The sequence below is a fragment of the Tenebrio molitor genome, chromosome 2 (genome assembly GCF_963966145.1).
Source record: "Tenebrio molitor chromosome 2, icTenMoli1.1, whole genome shotgun sequence".
Lineage (NCBI taxonomy): Eukaryota > Metazoa > Arthropoda > Insecta > Coleoptera > Tenebrionidae > Tenebrio > Tenebrio molitor.
Window position 1 is genome coordinate 8,230,166 of NC_091047.1, and position 20,878 is coordinate 8,251,043.

Consider the following 20,878-nt stretch of genomic DNA (forward strand, 5'->3'; position numbering starts at 1 on the left):
AGGCCGCCATGGATTTATCGTTTGGTTCTCTTTCGTAAAACAAAATTCCCTAAATACCTCTTTCGATCAACGCGGCGTTGCTTTGACCATTCTGGTTCAGCGCTGGTCAGCTTGTTTGAAATAAAGTTGATTATCTCGGCCAGAATATAATTCAGAATATGGTAAATATAATCTTAATTCCATGAGAGTTCTATTTTAATTTATAATATCAGAAACATGTGCTGCGTCGAGTATAGGTTATGTTACCACGTGTTTGTTTACAGGCATCTGTTAAAGAAGGAAATCCTGAAAAACCAGGCCAAGATAGCCCTCCAGTTCATCACATCAGAATCACTTTGACCTCCCGGAACGTCAAGTCCCTGGAAAAAGTATGCTCGGATTTGATCGACGCCGCGAAAAAGCAAAAGTTACGCGTTAAGGGGCCTGTACGTATGCCAACGAAAATCTTACGTATTACCACCCGTAAAACACCATGCGGAGAGGGTTCGAAGTCGTGGGATAGGTTCCAGATGAGGATCCACAAGAGGGTTATTGATTTACATTCACCATCTGAAATTGTCAAACAAATCACCTCTATCAATATCGAGCCTGGAGTAGAGGTTGAAGTCACCATAGCAGATGCGTGAATGATGACATAATTTTTGTACAAGAACAAAAAATATATCTAAAAAATATTTACGTTTTTTTATTTAGTCTGCCTCGACGTGCGTCTGTGGTATCAATAAAAACTATGAAAAATCTAATATTTTTGTATACAACTTGTGAACTTGTTACAACATGCTCTCTGCAGTGAACGTCTGTCACCAGTTAATCAATTATATTGAGGAATATTTTGTCAGACTGGATCAGAAAAAAGTTTTTTTTTTTAATATAATTCAATCACAGCACAAAAACATGATTTATTATTTTTATTCAGGCAACACATGCTTATTTAACTTTTCCTGTAAAGCAATCACTTAACACAAAAAAAATTGGAACATGAACTCATGAACAGATATTTTAACAAGTGTGTTTGACTCAGAAGTCAGACCACCCCATCCTGCATGACAGCATACCCATTTTCAAAGTACAGGTTTACTCTGCAATTCCAGGAAAATGCAACACTATAATAATTAATAACGTTGACCATCTTATTATTTGTGGGGCGTGACGATAGCACTCATTGCTATGTATATAAAATGACGTAATGTTTTAAATGTTTGCCCGCCATTTTGTATTCCTCCGCGGAATGGGAGCAACCAAAAAAGTAGCACGGATTGATAATCGATCGATAAGATTTGTTTCGGGACAGTTGGAAGAAGTTCGTGTGCGGAATACGCCGATTTATCTCTAGATTACGTGTTCTTATCTAAAAAATGACGTTCACTTCGCGAATATAAATGTAGAACAAGGTGTCATTTGCAGGTTAGAGTAGTTTAGTCGATTCAGCAGCGTTGATCGTTTGTTGTTTATGGTGTGGCCCATCCCAGTTCGCTGTGAATGTGTGTGCCGTTTCCATAAGAAAATTCTTTATTAAAAATTAATGGATAACATCTGTTGCTGATAAAGTAAGTTCCTTTCGATTCCCTGGTAACGATTTTCGACAAAATCGACCCGGCACGAGCCCAACTCCTAAAATACAGGGCCCATTAAAAGGCGATTGTCTGTTGTTATGATGGTACGTCAAAATATTTACGGTTAGATCAAAAATTCGTATCTACAGGACTGGTTTCGTCGTTAAAGGACGATTTTTCGAAAATTGCGTTTCACCACGATTTTGTTTATAACTGCCAACTCTGTTTTTGCACTGTTTTAAATAGAACATGTTTTGAAATCGGTTTATGGTTGTTACAAAAATATACTTTGTTGTACGTTGAAAATCCCAAAATATTGTGTCGGGATTACAAAATATGATATTATTTTATACTTGGCACGAAAATCGATCGAGAAATTGTTTGAATTCGAAATGTTGGCACAGCGTAAATTGCCATGTTGTTTGCATTTCTTTCCAAATATTTACTGCTCTTGATTACCACTGATCGATTCTGCCAATATTGTTTTGAAAATCGCACAATTAGAAACATTGCCCTTTTCGAAAATATACGGGGTGATTCACCCACATCACTTCCTGTTCCTGTTCACGATATTTGACGTTTCCATAGAGACGTTTCCGTTCCATATATCAGTTTATTTATTTCTAATGTGTAGCTTCAGATTTTGAAATTACCGATTGCGAAATTAATATCCTAGTAATTTATTTTCAGATAAGTCACTTACGGGGTAGAGCCATTCTGCATGATGTCATTGGGGTCATTTCTGTATTAACTTTTAACAGAGGATGTGAATAATTGGGATTTGCGTCAGTTTTGTTGATCAAAAACAAATAATGATAAAAATGTTAAATTAATGCAAGAGCAACCGGTTTCAATCGTATTATTATGCTCTTGCAAAGACATTTAAAATCTGCTTCTGAATTACAGCCACTTACAAATCGTTAGAAATTGTTATATATAGCCGCATGACCTCACGACCTCATCATTTAAGAAGATACTTGTGTGAAATTCTTTTCAAATGTCTCTTACACATATTTCCAATTGAACAACAGTCACGTTAAACTAAAAGATAACAGCGAGCATTTGAGGTATTTAGTGACTAATTTATAAGAATCGTTGAAACTATTCATTATCGTTGCTTCACTTTCCACGAACGGTTATTATTTCTGCATTTAGTTCAAGAATTTTTTGACAGAAAAAACATTAATAACTTGCAAATGTGCATTTAATGTTAAGATAAAAATTTGTGCAGATCAACTTTCTATTCTATTAATAAACATTCGACAAGCAGAATACCATGCCATCACTAAGTAATTTTATTTTAACGATTGAACACAGTGACATAATATCCATTTCACGAAAGGTCATCCTCAAATTGCTCACTGACTAAAAATATAATTTTCTGGATAATTGAGCACTAGATTAAAATATCCACTTTCTTGCTTTACATCGAAGATCAAAAGAACATGTCGCGCTGGCGCGTTAATTAAAGCAAGTCGTGATGATTTAATGGACGACAATGTCGAGGAAATGGGTGAAAATGCGCACCACACCCGACTTTTCTAATGGAAAACTGAAAAAAAAAAGTTAAAACAAACGAGCGTATCTACTATCTTGTTGATGGGTGGGATCACTGGGGAATAGCGACTACAGGTGTGTACCTATGTTTTAACGATCACACTCACCTGTAGATTCTAATAGGAACGTAGCTTAACAAGTTGATGGTCAATGACCGTGACGACTCACCCATTATTTATTGGTTGATGATAGCGATGTATTTTTAGACCGGGGTGGGTCCGGCGAGGGTTCTAAACTTATGCCGATTTGGTAATTACTTTCCAAATATTGTAATTCGGCGTACCTAGTGTTGTTTCATGGTTGACGTACAAAGGTAGCCACCTCATGCGTGAATTTGGAAAAATTCACACGCAACAGGCATTGTTGTTGGGTGTTTGGGGGGGACAAGAACGCGAATTTATTTCCAACCGTTACAATGCAGTCAAAAGCACGAGTTGAGACAATAGATGCGAACAACACCTGCAAAAATGCATTCTGCACAGATTTAAACCGCCTTACTCGTGAAATTCCATAATGATCAGTGTTGTTTGTTAATGACTGACATAAAAAGATGACCCAAATTTTTGTAATAATGCACACGAGATGCGTGACACCGTCCTCGTCATATTTTAATTAAAGGTGTGTGTGCTTTTACATACATTGCAAATTAATTAACTCATTTAATACAATCATCAGGGGAATCGAACACAAGTCTTGATACAAATGGGGGTCATTTTGATACCAGACAAGCAACTGTTTTCTTCAATTTGTTATTGTAGCGGTGGTGATAGTCGCTGGCATAAATTTTCGCATGAATTGTGTGTACACATGTATGTATGTGATTGCTAGAGCTCTGCAGAATGGAGTGATATAGATGCAGATGATTTATGATCGTTTGTTTGCCAACCCGAGACAGGTTATCATTAAAAGTAATTTGATCGCCGGTCAGGTAACGTTGACAATGGAAGTAATTGCTGGGGGAGACGAAGGAATTTATTGCACGGATCACATTCTACGTAATAGGCAGGGATATACCTATTTATTTAAGCATACTGTTCCGACGGTTCAGGATTACGAGATTGTTAACAATTACCTACACAGTCGCGTTTGTAAATGTGGCGTAATCAATTTGGCGTCCTTTTCTGCTGAATGTTTATGTGGGAGGCTGGGTAGACAAGAGATTCAAGTCGGATATTATTGTTAAATATTAATAAAAGTGGGTTCGTGTACGCGTTTAATATTTTTAGATTTGTTGAAGTTAAAAGATAATTTTTTGAAGGCAAGACGCCGTAAATATTTGCTACGCAAAAACTTATCGATTTGTCAAAAATATTAGTCATTTGTATTATTAGTGAAAGTTAATGTTCGCATGTTAAGAAGGAAAAGTTTTGCGATTGGTTGATGAATCCCCAATGAAGTGGAATAAGTACTTTTCTTTTTTATTTAGCGAACTAATAGATACAAATAGCAGCTTTCGTTACTTCTGTTTACTTTTTTATGTAAACAAACATTTTCACATCGCTCTTCGGTTGGCAGTTTGTTATTATCGTCAAATATACAATTTTTTATGGAGTTTAGGTTTTTCTTCAGAACTGAAAAGCTTTCATTAATTAATTCAGAAAATTGAAAGTGCCAAATTAGATTGGTACGCCGAACTGGTATAGTCAGAGAAGCGAAAGAAATAGAGGGAAATATCAAATAAAATTTAAAATAAAATGCATTCACATTGTTTTGGCATAATGAGGGGCCATGGAAATTTTGGTTAGTAAAGTTGTCTGTTGAATTAGGTTATGTTTTTCTAAATTTAAGGTTATAAATAGCGTCAATGTTTAGCGCATTGTTGTCAGTTTTACATGTTTGCAATAGAAGAATACTCGGACATCACGGTTATGTTTATTTTGATAGGTTCGCATGTTAGGCACTTTAGTGACGGAAGTCAAACAGTGTGTCCAAAATAAATCATGACCTCCCATTATACGGTGTTTATATTCACAACTTCTCTGTTCATGTTTTAACAATCAAGTTTTTTTATTATTAGGTTTATGAATGTGCGTGTTGATTGCATCCAGATTTTAATTTCCAAATATGTATTAGTTTGCTGTGTTACCAGGAATAAGAATCGAAAGAATTAAAGCCCGTAAATATGATTGATGAGACAATTTTATTATAAATTTTTTATTTTATACGGAAATCTTCATCTGAAATAAAAATTTGCAACAATTCCCTCTTTGATCTTCCTACACCATCTAATATGATGAAATGAAGTGAAAATACCATTACGAATATCCTCTCCTGTAATTAAAATCGTCAATAATAATTCGTTCATCACACCGATCATAAAGTAGTTTTAGAGCTTTTAAAAAAGGCTGTTCGTCTTGGTCAGCCAAACACTTCTCCAGCACTTATTATCATTTACATTCGAAATAATATATTGTACAACTAGTTACGAAAGTCATACTTTTTTCATGAATTTGCAGTTTGATTAACGAGGGCAGAGCCCGAGTTAATCAAGCAAATGAGTGAAAAAAGAGACTTTTTAGCTTATCGCGTCTAGGAAACATTTTAACTATTGACCAGTGTAATCCGAAGGTGCCAAATCTGGCGAATGGGAGTTCAAGTTCTAAATTTTTTTGCAACACAGTTATCCCGTTTTTGTCCAAATAACAGACTTGTTTAGGCCTGGAGAATTATTATTTTATTTCTGATTAATAATGGATCCACCCACGGTTCATCGGTAGTTACCATAGGAGTAAAAAATTCTCAAAACGGCTGCAAAGTGACTTGGGTGAGTCAGCGGCTTTTGGTCAGGGTTGAAATATTTAGGAAACCACGGATAATTTTTTCACAACGCATAACGTGGAGGACACGTTCATACGGAATGTCCAAAGTATCTGCTGTATTTTATTTATTGATCCTCCAAAATCCGCCCTGCACAGCGTATATATTTTCTGAAATGGGTCTACCCACACAGAGTTCACCTCTGACTGGCATTGATCCTTCAATGAATTCAGCATATTCGCATAAATTTACTTGTCGGATAATCTTTTTAAAAATAGATACTCAAAATTTTAACTGTCAGGTTTTCTTAAGAATTCATAGTAAACAGTCACAAATTACAAAACTTGATGTAACTATTTGTCAAACATAGCACTCGTTTCCGTTGTATAACCCCATTTGATTTTGCCCTTGCTTATAAAAAAAAATCCAGGCCAAGTGTATATCAATATCTCATTGTACAGAAAAAAATCATGTCTTAACTAATTTCTGGTTGATTTTTGAGAAAATGTAAATCCTTCTCGTGAATGCAACGTGTTAAGAATCATAGGATATGTATTACCTAAGTGATGAAAAAGACACGAAATGTATTTATGTGGTTTTATTAATCACCTCTGACAAGCGGTAATCTGTAATATGAAAGAAATAATAAATATAATTTTCAGATAGACTTTCTTCTTTGAAAATTACATCATTTCAAATCAGGAATGTTTCATCACTGCAATAATGAGTAATGTGTTTTGTGGTCATTATTAGTGACATTAGTAATCTCACATAGAGTCATCAAGAATTATAACAAATAGTGTCATGAAACGGTGCAACGGATAGTGCCTATTGTTTCAACTTTTAATTATTCTTGTTTCATTTTTCCAAAATCAGTACCTACAATAGTTTCATTTTATATAATTGTGAAATTCTGGGACCATCGAGTAAATATCATAAACGGTGTTTTCATTTTGACCGAGTTTAAAACCAAACACGTTTAAATGTAAATCCAGATTTATCAAACAGAATTTGGTTTTATTTATGTAGCACTTGACGCAAATGTTTTTGTCGAAACCACTCCTCTGATCGATAATTTTGTCATCTGCGACAAAAGATAATATTGCAGAACAACATTCTTTAGAAAACATTACCAAACAAGTAGATTACTAAAGTGCTGTGTATCGAAAAGTCTAATTTTTTCAAATATATTTACTTACATAAAATTGTAAATTTTGTTTATTATGTCATAATCTTCAATAAATATAGTTTTTAGAAAAAATCTTTTTTATATCTTGAATAAAGATGTTAGATTTTACCGTGATTAATTCCAACATACATCAAACGTGCGTGTTCAGCCAATCAGAGCGCTTGCTTTCATCCAATCAAAAATGTTTATCTCGATAAAAACGTCCTACTACTCCTGTTGCATGCTACTCCTGTCAGATTCTCAGATTGTTTTTAATAATTGTGTTTTTAATAATTATATTATAAATAAATAATTAATCTTGCCAAAAATAACACGACTTAAATTTTTATATCTGATAAATCTCCCAGTTTTCACTTAAACAATTTTGGGTAATTGTTCACTTTAACTACTTCTGGAATTTTTGCGTTTTTTCTGACTAGACAGTCTCAGGGCGTCCTCCTAGATCGTGTCGCACCATTCAAACCTTGTGCAAATGCCTCTTTTTCTCTTGTTGTGTTTCAAGGTCGCGTCAAGGTCACGCCAAGTCTTAGTATAACTAAAGGGTAAGGAAAATTTTCATTTGCACAAGGTTTGACTGGTGGGAAACGATGTAGGAGGACGTCCTGAGGCTGTCTAGCCAGAAAAAACGCGAAAATTGCAGAAGTAGTTAAAGTGAACAATTACCCAATTTTGCTTTAGACAGTTTTACTCGTTGATATTTGGACATTTTTATTCAAAGATAAAACCCTCGAGCTAAAGCTCTCGCGCCTAACCAGAACAAAAATGCCCAAATTCAACTCGTAAAATTGTCAAAGCAAAAAGTTTTCGTAAAATTGAAAAATGTATCCGCTAAAAAAATTAGGTCTTGTTATTTTGCTTTCGTTTCGATCAATTTCGCAGTATGTACAACGAAAAGTAAACAAAAAAACTATCTTTAGTATACTTAGAAGCAAAACAAAGAGACGTAAACGTCCAAAGTAACTACTACAGGAGCGAAGTTATTGTATGAATGGAATTTTTGTTTCTTATTGCCAGCTGTTACGACAACAATAGATTAATTTAATTACATTTTGATAGTTCTTTTAGATCTAAAAATAATATGTATTTTAATTGTGCGGTACACGTATTGCGAAGCGTTAACAAAATGATAAAAAGTCTTTCAGCAGAGACATGACCGGAGTAAACTTGGATGCAGGCCTTTTAGAAAAATTAGAAAAGTAGAATATTGCGTGAGTTTTTCGACAAAACGCGTCTTATCTTACATTACATTCCTGAAATATGCAAGCTAATTTTCATGCGAAAAATATTTGGCGTTCAAAGCACGAGAGAGATGCGACATTTAAAAGGCACGGATTTCCCCCGATGCCGAAAAAGAAAACGAGACAAGACCTTATCTTAAATCTAAAATTCTTGACTCGATAAAGGGAACAGGCGACGGTCTGTCTACATAAAATGTCTGCTCCACACGCGATCTGGCGTGTGCAGGTTTACGATTGCATAAAGCATCTTCTCAGCGGTCTAATTGTCTTTTATGAGTAAAACCGTTTCGTTTTGATTCTTTCGACAGACTAGAAGGCGACGATGCCTGGCGAGAAGAAAATGGCCGTAGATAACGACTCATCTCCTGCCAAAAGCAAGACCTCGACCCTGGGTCGAAGCACTGGCAATACCGTGGCTCACGTGACGATGCTGGATGGAAGCGTCTTGGACGTCAGCATCGAGGTAAAACACGACCCGCTTAAATCGAAAAATATTCCGAGAGTTTTGTGCAATTGCAGCGGAAAGCCAAAGGAAGAGATTTACTCGATAAAGTTTGCGAAGCGATTAATTTGATCGAGAAGGATTATTTCGGTCTCGTTTATCCCGACCGACACGACCCTAGAAACTGGCTGGACCTCGACAAGAGAATTTCGAAATTCCTAAAATGTACGTGACGGAAACACCGCGTTTTAATTTTAACTAAATCGGATGTTTGCAGCGGAGCCTTGGAAGTTTACGTTCGAAGTTAAATTCTACCCTCCAGACCCCGCGCAGCTTCAAGAAGACATCACTCGTTACCAACTCTGTCTTCAAATCCGCAACGATATTTTGTCCAATCGTTTGCCTTGTTCTTTCGTTACTCACGCCTTGCTCGGTTCTTACCTCGTCCAGTCTGAATTGGGCGATTACGACCCCGAGACCATGGGCCGCAACTATCTTAAAGAGTTTAAATTTGCACCAAATCACACTCAGGACCTCGAGGACAAAGTCATCGAGCTTCACCGAACTCACAAGTAAGCGAACAACAAACAAACGTTACCGTTTCACAGTTGACAATTGCAGAGGACAAACTCCAGCAGAAGCCGAACTGCACTACCTAGAGAACGCTAAGAAGTTGGCGATGTACGGAGTGGACCTGCACCCGGCTAAGGACTCCGAAGGTGTCGACATCATGTTGGGTGTTTGCGCCTCTGGTCTCCTAGTTTACAGAGACAGACTTAGGATCAATCGATTTGCATGGCCCAAAATCCTTAAAATTAGTTACAAGAGGCATAATTTTTATATCAAGATTCGCCCCGGAGAGTTCGAACAGTTCGAATCCACCATCGGGTTCAAGTTGGCCAATCACAGAGCCGCGAAAAAATTATGGAAGACGTGTGTGGAGCATCACACTTTCTTCAGGTACTGTCGGACGTGTTTTAAAGACGTTTTAGTGAATTTTGTTGTTTGTTTGAAGATTGATGTCGCCAGAGACCAACCAGAAGTCTTCTTTATTCCCGAAGCTCGGCTCCAAGTTCAGGTATTCGGGTCGCACACACTACGAGACCAAAAAGACGCCTATCGAGAGACCAGCTCCACATTTCGAAAGGTCTCTGACCGGCAAACGGTTAGCTTCACGCAGCATGGACCGTAAGGAGGTTTTTCTTCCGCGTTATTGGTTTTGCATTTGTGTTTTGCAGCCCTCGGAGGAACTCAACCCGAAGATGATTATAATGAGGCCAATAAGCGCCATACTATGTCGCACCCGCCGGAGCACATCCCCGATATCGACAGTCAAAGTCCTGCTAAAGTAAAGTCGCCGAAAGAGAAAAAGGAAAAGAAAGAGAAGGTGAGTTGTGTGTCGTGTTTTGTGTTCATTGTCATCTCACAATAATCAAATTGGCAAAATTGATTTAATTTTGGCGTCAAAACAATTAGCTTGCTCGGAAAGGCAGTGGCGCCGGATCGGCGGCTTCGGTTAGTTCCGGCAGTTCTGTGGAAGGAGAGTACGAAGCCGAGAAAAATCAGAAGGTGTTTTCACATTTTATTTTTCATGATTTTTCAGCAGTGTTTTGCTGACGCCTTGTCTTGGTGCTATTTATATAATTTGATTGCTAGTAGAACTGTAATACATTTCAAATTTGCAGCCATTCAAAGACTCCATAAAATGTTTTATTTGTCGTTAAAAACAATCAGTGCGTTAAAGTCAACGTGTGGCTGCAAATGTAAAATTATCAGGACTTCCAGTTCAAAGTTGCTAAAGTGCCAGCAAGATTAGATTTTTATTTAATCAGTTTTAGACATTGTTGCACGACCGTCTAGAATTTCATTGTCTTCTGCAAGTGTTGGGAGTCCTGAGCCGTTGTTGGTTTGTTCTTGGTACAAGATTTTAGGTTAGGAAAACTGAAATGATTGCATAATTTCCTGCAAGGGTCTAATGAACGCTGTTTTGAGTAGAAGAACATTCTATAATCTATTACAGTCTTCAGTCTCATGTATTTATTTCGCTTTTTTATATTGTCCGTATAGTAATTAAAGAACTCTCGTACATTTGACCGTAGCTTTGTCTTTGCTTCATATAAATTTTGCTGCTTCCACTCCTATTCTCGAACGTACATTTTTTCCTCACGTGTTGTGTTGCCTTTTGCGAACAGAAACCGATTGGAGGCGTCGCTGTCCTACCCACGGGCAGCTTGTTCGGCAAGAAAAAAGACAAGGACGATAAGGATAAAGAAAACAAGGATGTCAACGCCGCCCCCGACCAGAATGGCACCGACGTCGACCTCAACTCGAGCGGCGAAGGCGAGACGCCCGGCAAGGACAAGAAAGAGAAGTCTAAGGTGAGTTTCGTGTCTCATTCCGAAGTTGCCGTAATATCGATTTGCAATTTGAGTAGTATTTTGCTTTGTGTATCGATGGTAGAATTATTGACGACTTAGACGTAGTCGAGAACATTTCGTATATTTTAGGAACTTTGTTGCATGTCCCAGATTAATTTTTTGCATGTTTGCTTTGCCAAATCAGAGTCCCGGTTTCCTTTTCGGTTCTAAACGCGACAAATCCCCGAAAGAGAAGAAGGAGAAAGTAGCGCTCGCCGAAAAGGCGGAACCAGGTGGTCCTCCTCTAGGTTCTCCCCAACTCCCCGGATACACCCGCGAGTACGATTATGACGACGAACCGGGCAGCCCGAAGAAGCCTTTCACTCCCATCGGGTTCAATTACGAGCAGCAATCCCCGTCGAGTCCCAAGGGCGATCTGGAGTCGCAGCAGTCCCCCTCGACGAAGAGAGCAACGGGTGTGGCCTTCAACTACGCCCCAGGGGAGGAGGACAGGCTCAAGAAGAAGAGTCCAGGTTTTAAAGACCCGAAGGACGACACGGCAGCCTTTTTGGCCGGAGAACAGTACATGCACGAAGCCCCACTCGAGAAGACGGCGAAACCTGGAGCGGCCGCAGCCACTCCGGTGCCCGCCGTTCCTGGCGCCAAAAGGACCAGAGTTGTCAAGTTGTTTGTCATCACAGGAAAGAAGGATCCCAAGAGCGGAAGGATTGACTTGGACAGTGCGAGCGTCGACATCACCGAGGCTCAGCAGAATATCGAAACCGGACTGATCGATTCCAAATATGGACTGGTTGACCCTTCCAATGGTACCGTCATCATCACGGATCCGACAAATGGACAGAAGGAAGTGGTCCAAGGTCACATCGACCCCACAACAAAACAGATCATCATTACTTCGGGGTCAGTGATTGATCCCAAGTCAGGAAAGAAGGATTCGAGTCTCGGCCAGATCATTTCTATTTCGGGACAACAGAACCATCCAGTCACCAGTCCGCTGGTGATAGCGCCCAAGAAGCGTGTGGTCAAGATCACCGTGATAACTGCAAAGAAAGATCCCAAAACTGGCAGAGTTGAAGCGGAGAAAGGTACGACAGAGAATTTGGACGCCATTTTGGATCCAATGACAGGTCACATCGACACCAAATACGGAACCATCGATCCAGTCAATCAGAAGATGGCGCACAGAGATCCCAAAACTGGCAAAAGCGACATTCGTCCCATCGAGATTGATTCGAATCTGGGGCAGATCATCGTGAAAGAGGGAGTAGTTGATCCCAAGTCGGGCAAAGTTGATAACAGCTTGGGTCAGTTGATTACGATTGCCGAACAAGGAGATGCGATCGTTCCCATCACCGCGGTCACAGCTAAGCGGGATCCCAAGACGGGACAGTTGGATCCCGCTCAAGCCCACAACGAAATCTCTAATGGTAAAATTGACAACAAGCACAACTTGATTGTGACAAAATATGGGTCGGTTGATGTCAGGAATAAAAAAATATTGTCTCGCGATCCCAAAACCGGAAAAGTTGAAGAGAGACCGGTTCAGTTTGATGCTCAGGACAATGTGATTATTTTGACGGGAGTGATTCACCCCAAGACGGGAGTGAAGGATGATAATCTCAGCCAGATTCTTCAGGTTGGTGCCGAGTGTGATCCAGAAGTGAAGATCGTTTCGGTTTGTGGAAAGGTCGATAAGAAAGGTCTCGATCCTAAGAATTTGTCGCCTGCTGAAGAATCTACAGGGTTGTACGATCCAGACACCAACAAGGTTTACACGAAATACGGCGTTTTTGATCCAATCAATGAGACTTTGAGTTATTTCGATCCCAAGACGGGTAAAACTGAGACTAAGCAAGGGCAGCGTGACCCTACCTCTGGTGAGATCCTTTTCAGAGGGTTGGTCAATCCGAAGACTGGAAAAGTCGATAACAACTTCGGAAGGACGATTAAAGTCGATGTTAAGGGAGAGAAAGCTGATCCCGGTGTTGTCAATCAACCGACATCAGTGGAGGACGTTAAGAAATCGATTCCTGTCTCTCCAGTTAAATTACCAACACCGCCCCCAGTCGCTCCGTTGGGCAAAAACAGAGTGATCAAGTTGCTGGTTATTACGACGAAGAAAGATCCGAAAACGGGTCATCTGGATCTAGAAAACGGTCACGTCGACCAGTCTGCTGGTATTTTGCACCCGACTGGCGAGATCGACTCAAAATATGGCTTGATCGATCCTAAAAAGGGTACGATCACGTTCACCGATCCTGCCACAGGCAAGCAAGAAACGGTTCAAGGACAAGTCGATCCAGTCTCCGGTCAAATCCAGATAGTCAGCGGTCCAGTCCTGGATCCGAAATCTGGAAAGAAAGACAACAATCTGGGACAGCTTATAACTGTTGTGGGTGCAGGTGAGGAAGTGGCGAAAGAGCCGAAACAACCTGTCAAGAATTCTCTAGCGTCTCATCCCGTCCCCAAGAGGCGAGTAATTAAAATTCTGGTTATCACGAGCAAGAAGGACCCCAAGACTGGTAGAGTTGATACCGAGAAAGGTACAGTCGAGAAGTTGACAGCTACAGTGGATCCAGTCAGTGGAATTATCGAGTCTAAATATGGTAAAATCGATCCACAGAATAATAAGATCGTTCAGAAAGATAAATCAGGTAAAGTGATTGTCACCCCGATTAAAATCGACGAAAATACGGGACAGATTTATGTCAACGACAATATTGTTGACAGCAAGACTGGCAGAGTTGATCCGAATTTGTCCCAAGTTATCAACGTTGTCGATCCGCAACACCCGGCTGTTGTTATTACAACTATAACGACGAGAAAGGACCCCAAGACTGGTGCAATTGATTTGGCAAATGGACGCGTGGAGACCACGAATGGAAAGATTATTCCAGAAACTGGAGAAATCGTCACCAAGCAAGGAACGATCAATTTGAAACTGATGAGAATCACCACGCGCGATCCCAAGACCGGTCAGACAAAAGAAAGACCAGTTCAGGTGGATAAGGATGATAACATCATAATTCCAGTGGGTGTTGTCGATCCAAAGACAAAAACAGTCGATCCGAACTTGGTTCAAGTGGTACAAGTTGGCAACGAAGTCGATCCGGAGATTCAAATCACCACATACGTGGGTAAAATCGATTCGAAGAAGAATACAATCGATTCGAAGAACGCTATTCCCGACACCACACCGGGTCTGTACGATCCAGATAAGAACAAGATCTACACCAAATATGGTCACTTGGATCCTGTCGAGGAGACCTTGACGGTCATCGATCCAAAATCTGGAAAGCTCGACACGAGACCGGGCCAATTGGACTCAAACACAGGCGAATTGATCTTCAAGGGTGGATTTGTTAATCCCAAGACTGGCAAAGTCGAGAAGGATCTGGGTCGTGCTGTTTCCATTCACATAACAGAGCCAGCGATTGATCCCGTCACTTCGCAGCAACCTTCAGAGAAGGAGTTGCAGAAGGTGGCGACGACAATTCAGCCCAAGCCTGCGGAAACAGTCGCGGCTAAAGAGCCCAGTACCGTCAGCCCGGTCAGAGCAGCTCCTGCTGGTAGAGTGGGCTTGATACCCAAACACCGCATTGTGAAAATCATGGTGATAACGTCCAAGAAAGATCCCAAGACTGGTATTGTCGATACGGAGAACGGACAAGTTGAGCATTTGACCGGTATAGTAGACCCCGCCAGTGGTCTGATCGAAACCAAGTATGGACAGATCGATCCCAAGACGGGATCGCTAATAGCGCGTGACACCGCCACTGGGAATACAGAGAAGGTTCCAGGAAAAGTTGATCCAGTGACTGGTCAGATCACTGTCAACGGGGGTCCAGTGATCGATCCCAAGACTGGCAAGCCCGATGATACTTTGGGTCAAGTCTTCTCGGTGGTTGGTTTGAAACAAGCTCAAGATCCCAACGCTGCCCCAACACCCAAAAAGCGCACCATCAAGATTACGGTCATCACTACAAAGATTGATCCGAAGACTGGGAAGGTCGACACAGAAAAGGGTCAGATCGAACAGTCGACTGCTTTGCTGAATCCTGAAACTGGTCTCATCGAGTCCAAGTACGGTTTGATCGACCCCAAGAACGGCAAACTGATCGTGAACGATCCGAAATCGGGAAAAATCGATGCCAAGACGGCACAAGTCAACGAAAACAACGGACAAGTCGTGGTTATTGGCGGAATCGTTGATCCTAAGACCGGAAAAGTGGATAGTTCCTTGGGACAGGTTATCAGCATCGCCGGACAGAACGATCCGGTTGTGGAGATTACCACAATCACGGCGAGGAAAAATCCGTTGACTGGTGAGATTGATGTGAACAACGGGCAGATGGAGAGCTCCAAGGCGAAGAAAATCTCGGCGACTGGAGAACTGGTGACCAAGTATGGCACCGTTGACTTGAGATTGCTCACGATCACAACCACAGATCCCAAGACTGGAAAGAGCGAGTCGAGGCCGATACAAGTCGATCCAGAAGGCAACATAATCATAACTACCAACGTGAAAGATCCAAAAACCGACAGCGTGAATCCCGATTTGGGACAAGTCATCAAGGTCGGTTCCGAAGTTGAACCAGAAGTGCACGTGGTCACTTTCGTGGGGAAATTCGATCCCAAGAAGAATACCATAGATACTAAAAACATCACTCCAGAAATTTCGAACGGTCTGTACAATCCGACCACCCATAAAGTCGACACCAAATATGGCCAGCTCGACCCTGTCAAGGGCACTTTGACTTTCGTCGATCCCAAAACTGGACGCCAAGAGGTCAAGCAGGGCCACATCGATCCCGCTACTGGTCAGATCTTGTTCAAGGGCGGTTACATCAACCCCAAGACTGGCAAGCCTGACCCGTATTTCGGCAGGCTCATGAGCGTGATCGTCAACGATCCTCAGGTCAATCAGAACGGCGAGATTGTGCCGAGGACAGTAGAAAATCTGAAGATCGATCCCAAGACCAATCAAGTTTGGGTGTTTGACCATCACGATAACGTCAGCAAGCAAGACGTGTACTCTACTGGACACATCGATCCAGTCACTGGGTATATTGTAACGGTCTACGGTACAATCGATCCCAAGAGCGGTGCTATATCGAAAGTTGTCAAGGTTGATCCGAGCAACGCCAAGATCGATCCAGAGACCAACCAGGTCTTCACCAAAACGGGCGAAACCGACGAGACCGGTGCTCCTCTGTACTCGGCGTCAGAAATCGACAAGAAAACCGGTACCATCTACACCAAGTACGGCAAGATCGACCCGAAGACAGGAAAGTTGGTGATCATCAGGATATACATGGTGACCGAGTCGGATCCCACCGGAAAGGTCAAAGAAATCGACCCGAAAGATTGCCAGTTCGACGAGAACACCGGAAGAATCGTCAGCGTGACAACTCAGACCGTGTACATTTACACCATGCTCGATCCCAAAACCGGCAAGATAATCCAAGTTAATCCCAACGACCCGATGGTGAAGAGCTCGAACACGAAAGTGTCCCAAGTGTTGACGCTGTCGGGAGAAATCGATCCCGTCACCGGGAAGATCCACACCGAGTGGGGCGACATCGATCCAGACACTCTGGACATCGACCCGAAGACGGCCAGAAGAGATCCAGTGACCAACCAGCTGATCTTGAACTACGCCCAGATCGACCTGAGCCACTTCCCCGACCTGAAAGACACCAAGATCAAAGTGAAAACGTACAAAGACGACGATTCGAACGCTTCCAGCGACGACGACCTGAACGAATACGCCACCGAGAATCTCAAGGACCTCCCGAGTCTCTCGGTGAAGACGACCAAATCGCCGACGACACCGGTCATCGTCAAGACGACGACGAAACAAATCGTCACCAAAGACAAGGATGGGGTCGTCCAGAACATCGAAGAACGAGTTGAAGACGGACGCACCGGAGAGGTCATTGTTTCAACACATGTTAACAAGGTAAGAAATGTTAAGTTTCTAGTCTGTTTCAGTCGATATTCAGCTAAAAAAAAAAAGAAAGAAAAAAGAAAAATCGCTTGCTCTTTACAATCTGGAATTCTTGTAATTTTTTTTTGGTTATTTTATTTTGGACATGTTCAGGGTGTTTTGATCGAAACGTTGCTCCTGACAGTTCGGACCGGACGCGGGTGAATTGAAACGCCCTGTATGTTGGTAACAAGTGAATTAATGATATTCTTTCATTTTTATTACAGTTACATGCAATTGCAGTGCTTCTGTTTTTTATTTGTTTTTTTATTTCGTATTCGTTCACGTCTGGCTGATACCAATCAAAAACACTTCTCGTAATCACTTTTTGTACAGTTCTAGTTTTGAATAATACCCAAGTCGCATAAAATAAAGCAAAACCATATTTTTATATAAATCGAAGACTTTGAATCGTGGTGGAAAATGTCCTTGGGTTTATAAGTTACATAAAGTGACGGTTTAAAATTTAAAATAGCTATTTATGCAACGAGTTGCAAAATGAATGCCCTTTTTGCACTAGACATGACAATTGGACCACGAGTGTGAACGAGGGGTCCAACATGTCGTGTGCAAAAAAATAGCCATTTTGATACGTGTTTCATACAAGATTTTTTCTAATTTAGTTACGAAAAGCACTCATTCTGATTAAAATTCTGTTTAAATCTGCTATTTCAATAATTTTCCCGGATAATACTACTAATGTCACTTTTTTTCACTAGTTATTAAATGAAGCATGTTTGACAACTAAAATGACATCACAATGGTTGCTTTTCGTAACTAAATTAAGAAAAAATAATTACATATGTATTTAAAAACAAGTGTGTTCGCTAATTACTGACTTTAATTAGTACTGGTGCTGCCACCAGGGTTCGGATTTCAAAATTCAAGGCAAATGCAAGTTCAGTACTGTAATGAAGGTAAAAAGCAATCTCGAATCAAAATGGTTGACAAATAAAGACAATCCATATTTGGCCCTGCATTAGCGATGAACAAATAAATTTACAAAAAATGTAACACCGAATTCCAGAGTCTTGTAATTTTTAATACCACAAATTAATAATGTGTGCTTGACAATTTCATTATGTATTACGATTTTTAGTGTTACGTAAGTGTGGTGTGGGAAACCACGAAATGATCTAACGATATTTTCCCACAATTGTCACTCCTGTGTTCATTTTCGAATAATTTGACAGTTTCGTTTGTTTGTGCGTGTTTCCCGTTATTTTCCTTTGTTTCATTTAATTTTTTTGTTTCATATTATTTTGTTTTAATTTTACGTACGAAGGCCGATGCACCGATTGACGATGGTAAATCACCTTTCGTTACCGCCCGTGCTGTAACGACACGTACCGCTACTACGCACGAAGATCTAGGCACTAACGCACGCACCCAACAACTCGAAGAGAAAACCGTGGCCCATTCGATGACATCGAGCGCCACGAGACAAGAACAGCGAACAGTTACCCAGGAAGTAAAAACCACCAGTACTGTTGTTGGTGCAGATCAGGTTATTATCCCTTTTTCGTTTCTTTATTTGTTTTATTTTTTTTTATTTTTTCACTTATGGCTATTTAACGAATTAATCAGTGTGGCCATTAAAGAGACAATCACGATTCATCTTTTTCAGTACGAGGATTTTTTTGTTTTGTTTTTATTTTTTGATTTGCCATCCATTTCGGGTCTTTAACTTTTATTTGTGTTCGCTTTCTTCACCTTTTTCTTAACTTGCATGGCTTTTAGCTGGGCAGACGAGATAGTGTTAGCTCGACTAGTTCAGGTGATTCAGGCACACCCATTGATCCACCAGACGATCCAAATCACCCATATTACAACAATAAAGTCTACAAGGTACGTCTCAAACAAAAGAAAACTCCTATTAGATTAAAATTTTTGACTTAAGTAAGTAGGCACGTGACACGTAGATTAATAATTGATGTGTAGTTGTTTGGAAATTTGATAAATGTAGGCATGAAACAGCTCAAAAATGGGACAAATTGCTTAATCATTCGAATCCACCATTTTTATTTCACAATTTGTCACACCGTCATACGACAAACACCACTCACTAACACACACTTTACTTTTTATTTTTTTCCTTTATTCAACACCGCTTACACACTCCACTGAATGCGAAGCCGACCCCATATTCATCTTACTCTCTGATTCAGGATCTTCCTGGCGGTATTGTTCAGACCGAAAGCGTGGTCTACAGTGGCGATCCGACCATCCATCACACTAGCACCACAAACGTGCCAGTGGTGGCGACCGAAGCCAGAAAAGTGCATTTGACCTCAGACGACGGTAACTACAGCGCGACTGGCGAGATAGTTAGCTCTCAGACCATCAGTTCCAAGACTAGAACTGTCGAAACAATTACCGTAAGTTTGTTTTGTTGGTCGTGTGGGATCGGTACAAGTTGGAATTGTTTTGTGCAGTATAAGACGGAACGCGATGGCGTAGTGGAGACCCGAGTCGAACAGAAGATCACCATTCAATCAGATGGAGATCCGATCGATCATGATAGAGCTCTGGCGGAAGCCATCCAAGAAGCCACAGCCATGAATCCGGACATGACAGTGGAAAAGATCGAGATTCAACAGCAAACAGCGCAGCAACCACAATAAGATAATGTGAGCGAGCCACCAATTTGAGTTCTGAATGATTCATTTGGAATTTTCAGGTTTTGTCGTAATGGCTTTGAAAACTGCCGAAATTTTTTGAATTTGAATTAGCTTTGCTTCACGATCAATATTTATTAGTGTTTGCATTCAACAAAATTATCTGAAGCTGGCCTCTTGTGTATTATAAAATATTTATAATTTAGGGATAAGATTGTTTTATTTTTATTTTCTCCGTGAGTTGTCCTCACATCACGTTTCTTTTTAACTTTTTATTTAAGTCATTCGAATATTCTCATATGCTTGGTGTGGTCACTATTTTATTAGTCTAACTTTATTTCACTTGTTTTGTTTTATTTATTTAGTGAATGTAATGTAAACTTAAAGTGGATAAAACTGCAATAAAAAAGTGCTTTTCAGGTTAAAACAAAATTTTAAGGATTTCAAGAAATTGAACTAAATTCAAATGTGTTCATCAGAAAAAGAAATTATGAAAAATTAGCCATCACATTCCATAATGTTGTATATTTAAAATATATAAGAGCTGATGCATTGAGTATAAATAAATTGTGGATATTATATTGAGAAATGTATTTGTTGTGTATTAACAAATTTTATGTATTGTTTTAAACACGCAAGCTACACTGTAATGAAGGGGCCCAAATACTGTCCGTTTTAGTGACAATAATCACGGATATATCAGAAAGTCACTATATTGTATGTTGCTTTTACTAACAATTATTAAATGTATATTCCATGACATTAAATGTTCGATTAATTTATTACTTGGTCCCTTTTCTCTTCCGATGAATCAGCTGGGAACATTTGCCTTGCATTTTTATGTCAGAGTTAGCTTGTCTATTATTTTAGTTTCTTAGATTTTTCTATGATATAGCATCATATTATTATGTGGTATTATTATTTTAATTGAATTTTTATGATTTATACTTAGCTTCTCAAACATTCTCGCGTCAACTCGATTATAAAATCTCAACCGTATTGTAAATATTAAGTGACTTCTAAGCTGAGTATGAATCTTAACGATCGCTTTAATTTACTCTATTGCAGCTCTAGCAGTTACATATGATAGTTGTTTTTACGTATTGTTTTAAATTTTTTATTTAATTAATAAATATGTTTTAAAAACAAAAACACAG

General features: G+C 40.0%; 1 protein-coding gene and 2 long non-coding RNA genes across 5 annotated transcripts; 1 reads left to right on the forward strand and 2 right to left on the reverse strand.

The window, feature by feature from the left end:
* Positions 1-60: 60 nt before the first annotated feature.
* On the reverse strand, positions 61-1,999 carry LOC138123546 (uncharacterized). Its single transcript, XR_011156849.1, has 2 exons — positions 1,676-1,999; positions 61-1,611 (listed from the first exon to the last, which is right to left on the reverse strand). It is a non-coding gene; the product is annotated as an uncharacterized lncRNA (long non-coding RNA).
* Positions 1,197-20,873, forward strand: LOC138123534 (protein 4.1 homolog). 3 transcript variants are annotated; one of them, XM_069038284.1, is made up of 15 exons: positions 1,200-1,547; positions 8,603-8,757; positions 8,814-8,961; positions 9,014-9,308; positions 9,358-9,696; positions 9,752-9,924; positions 9,975-10,123; positions 10,213-10,305; positions 10,929-11,114; positions 11,299-17,076; positions 18,389-18,610; positions 18,844-18,951; positions 19,272-19,481; positions 19,539-19,733; positions 19,784-20,873. In XM_069038284.1, the coding sequence occupies exons 2-14, from the start codon at positions 8,617-8,619 to the stop codon at positions 19,725-19,727; spliced, it is 8,031 nt and encodes a 2,676-aa protein (XP_068894385.1). In that variant the 5' UTR covers positions 1,200-1,547; positions 8,603-8,616; the 3' UTR covers positions 19,728-19,733; positions 19,784-20,873. The 3 variants fall into 3 exon arrangements, with proteins under 3 accessions (XP_068894387.1, XP_068894385.1, XP_068894386.1); XM_069038286.1 differs by lacking the exon at positions 18,844-18,951 and having other exon boundaries at positions 1,197-1,547; XM_069038285.1 differs by lacking the exon at positions 10,213-10,305 and having other exon boundaries at positions 1,202-1,547.
* On the reverse strand, positions 2,742-3,576 carry LOC138123547 (uncharacterized). Its single transcript, XR_011156850.1, has 2 exons — positions 3,218-3,576; positions 2,742-3,105 (listed from the first exon to the last, which is right to left on the reverse strand). It is a non-coding gene; the product is annotated as an uncharacterized lncRNA (long non-coding RNA).
* Positions 20,874-20,878: the final 5 nt, after the last annotated feature.

Excerpts from the sequence above, each read along its gene's own strand:
- LOC138123534 (XM_069038284.1), top strand. The coding sequence starts at position 8,617 with ATGCCTGGCGAGAAGAAAATGGCCGTAGATAACGACTCATCTCCTGCC. Across the intron at positions 9,697-9,751 it reads GAGCATCACACTTTCTTCAG|ATTGATGTCGCCAGAGACCA; the intron begins GTACTGTCGGAC and ends GTTTGTTTGAAG. Across the intron at positions 9,925-9,974 it reads AGCTTCACGCAGCATGGACC|CCCTCGGAGGAACTCAACCC; the intron begins GTAAGGAGGTTT and ends TGTGTTTTGCAG.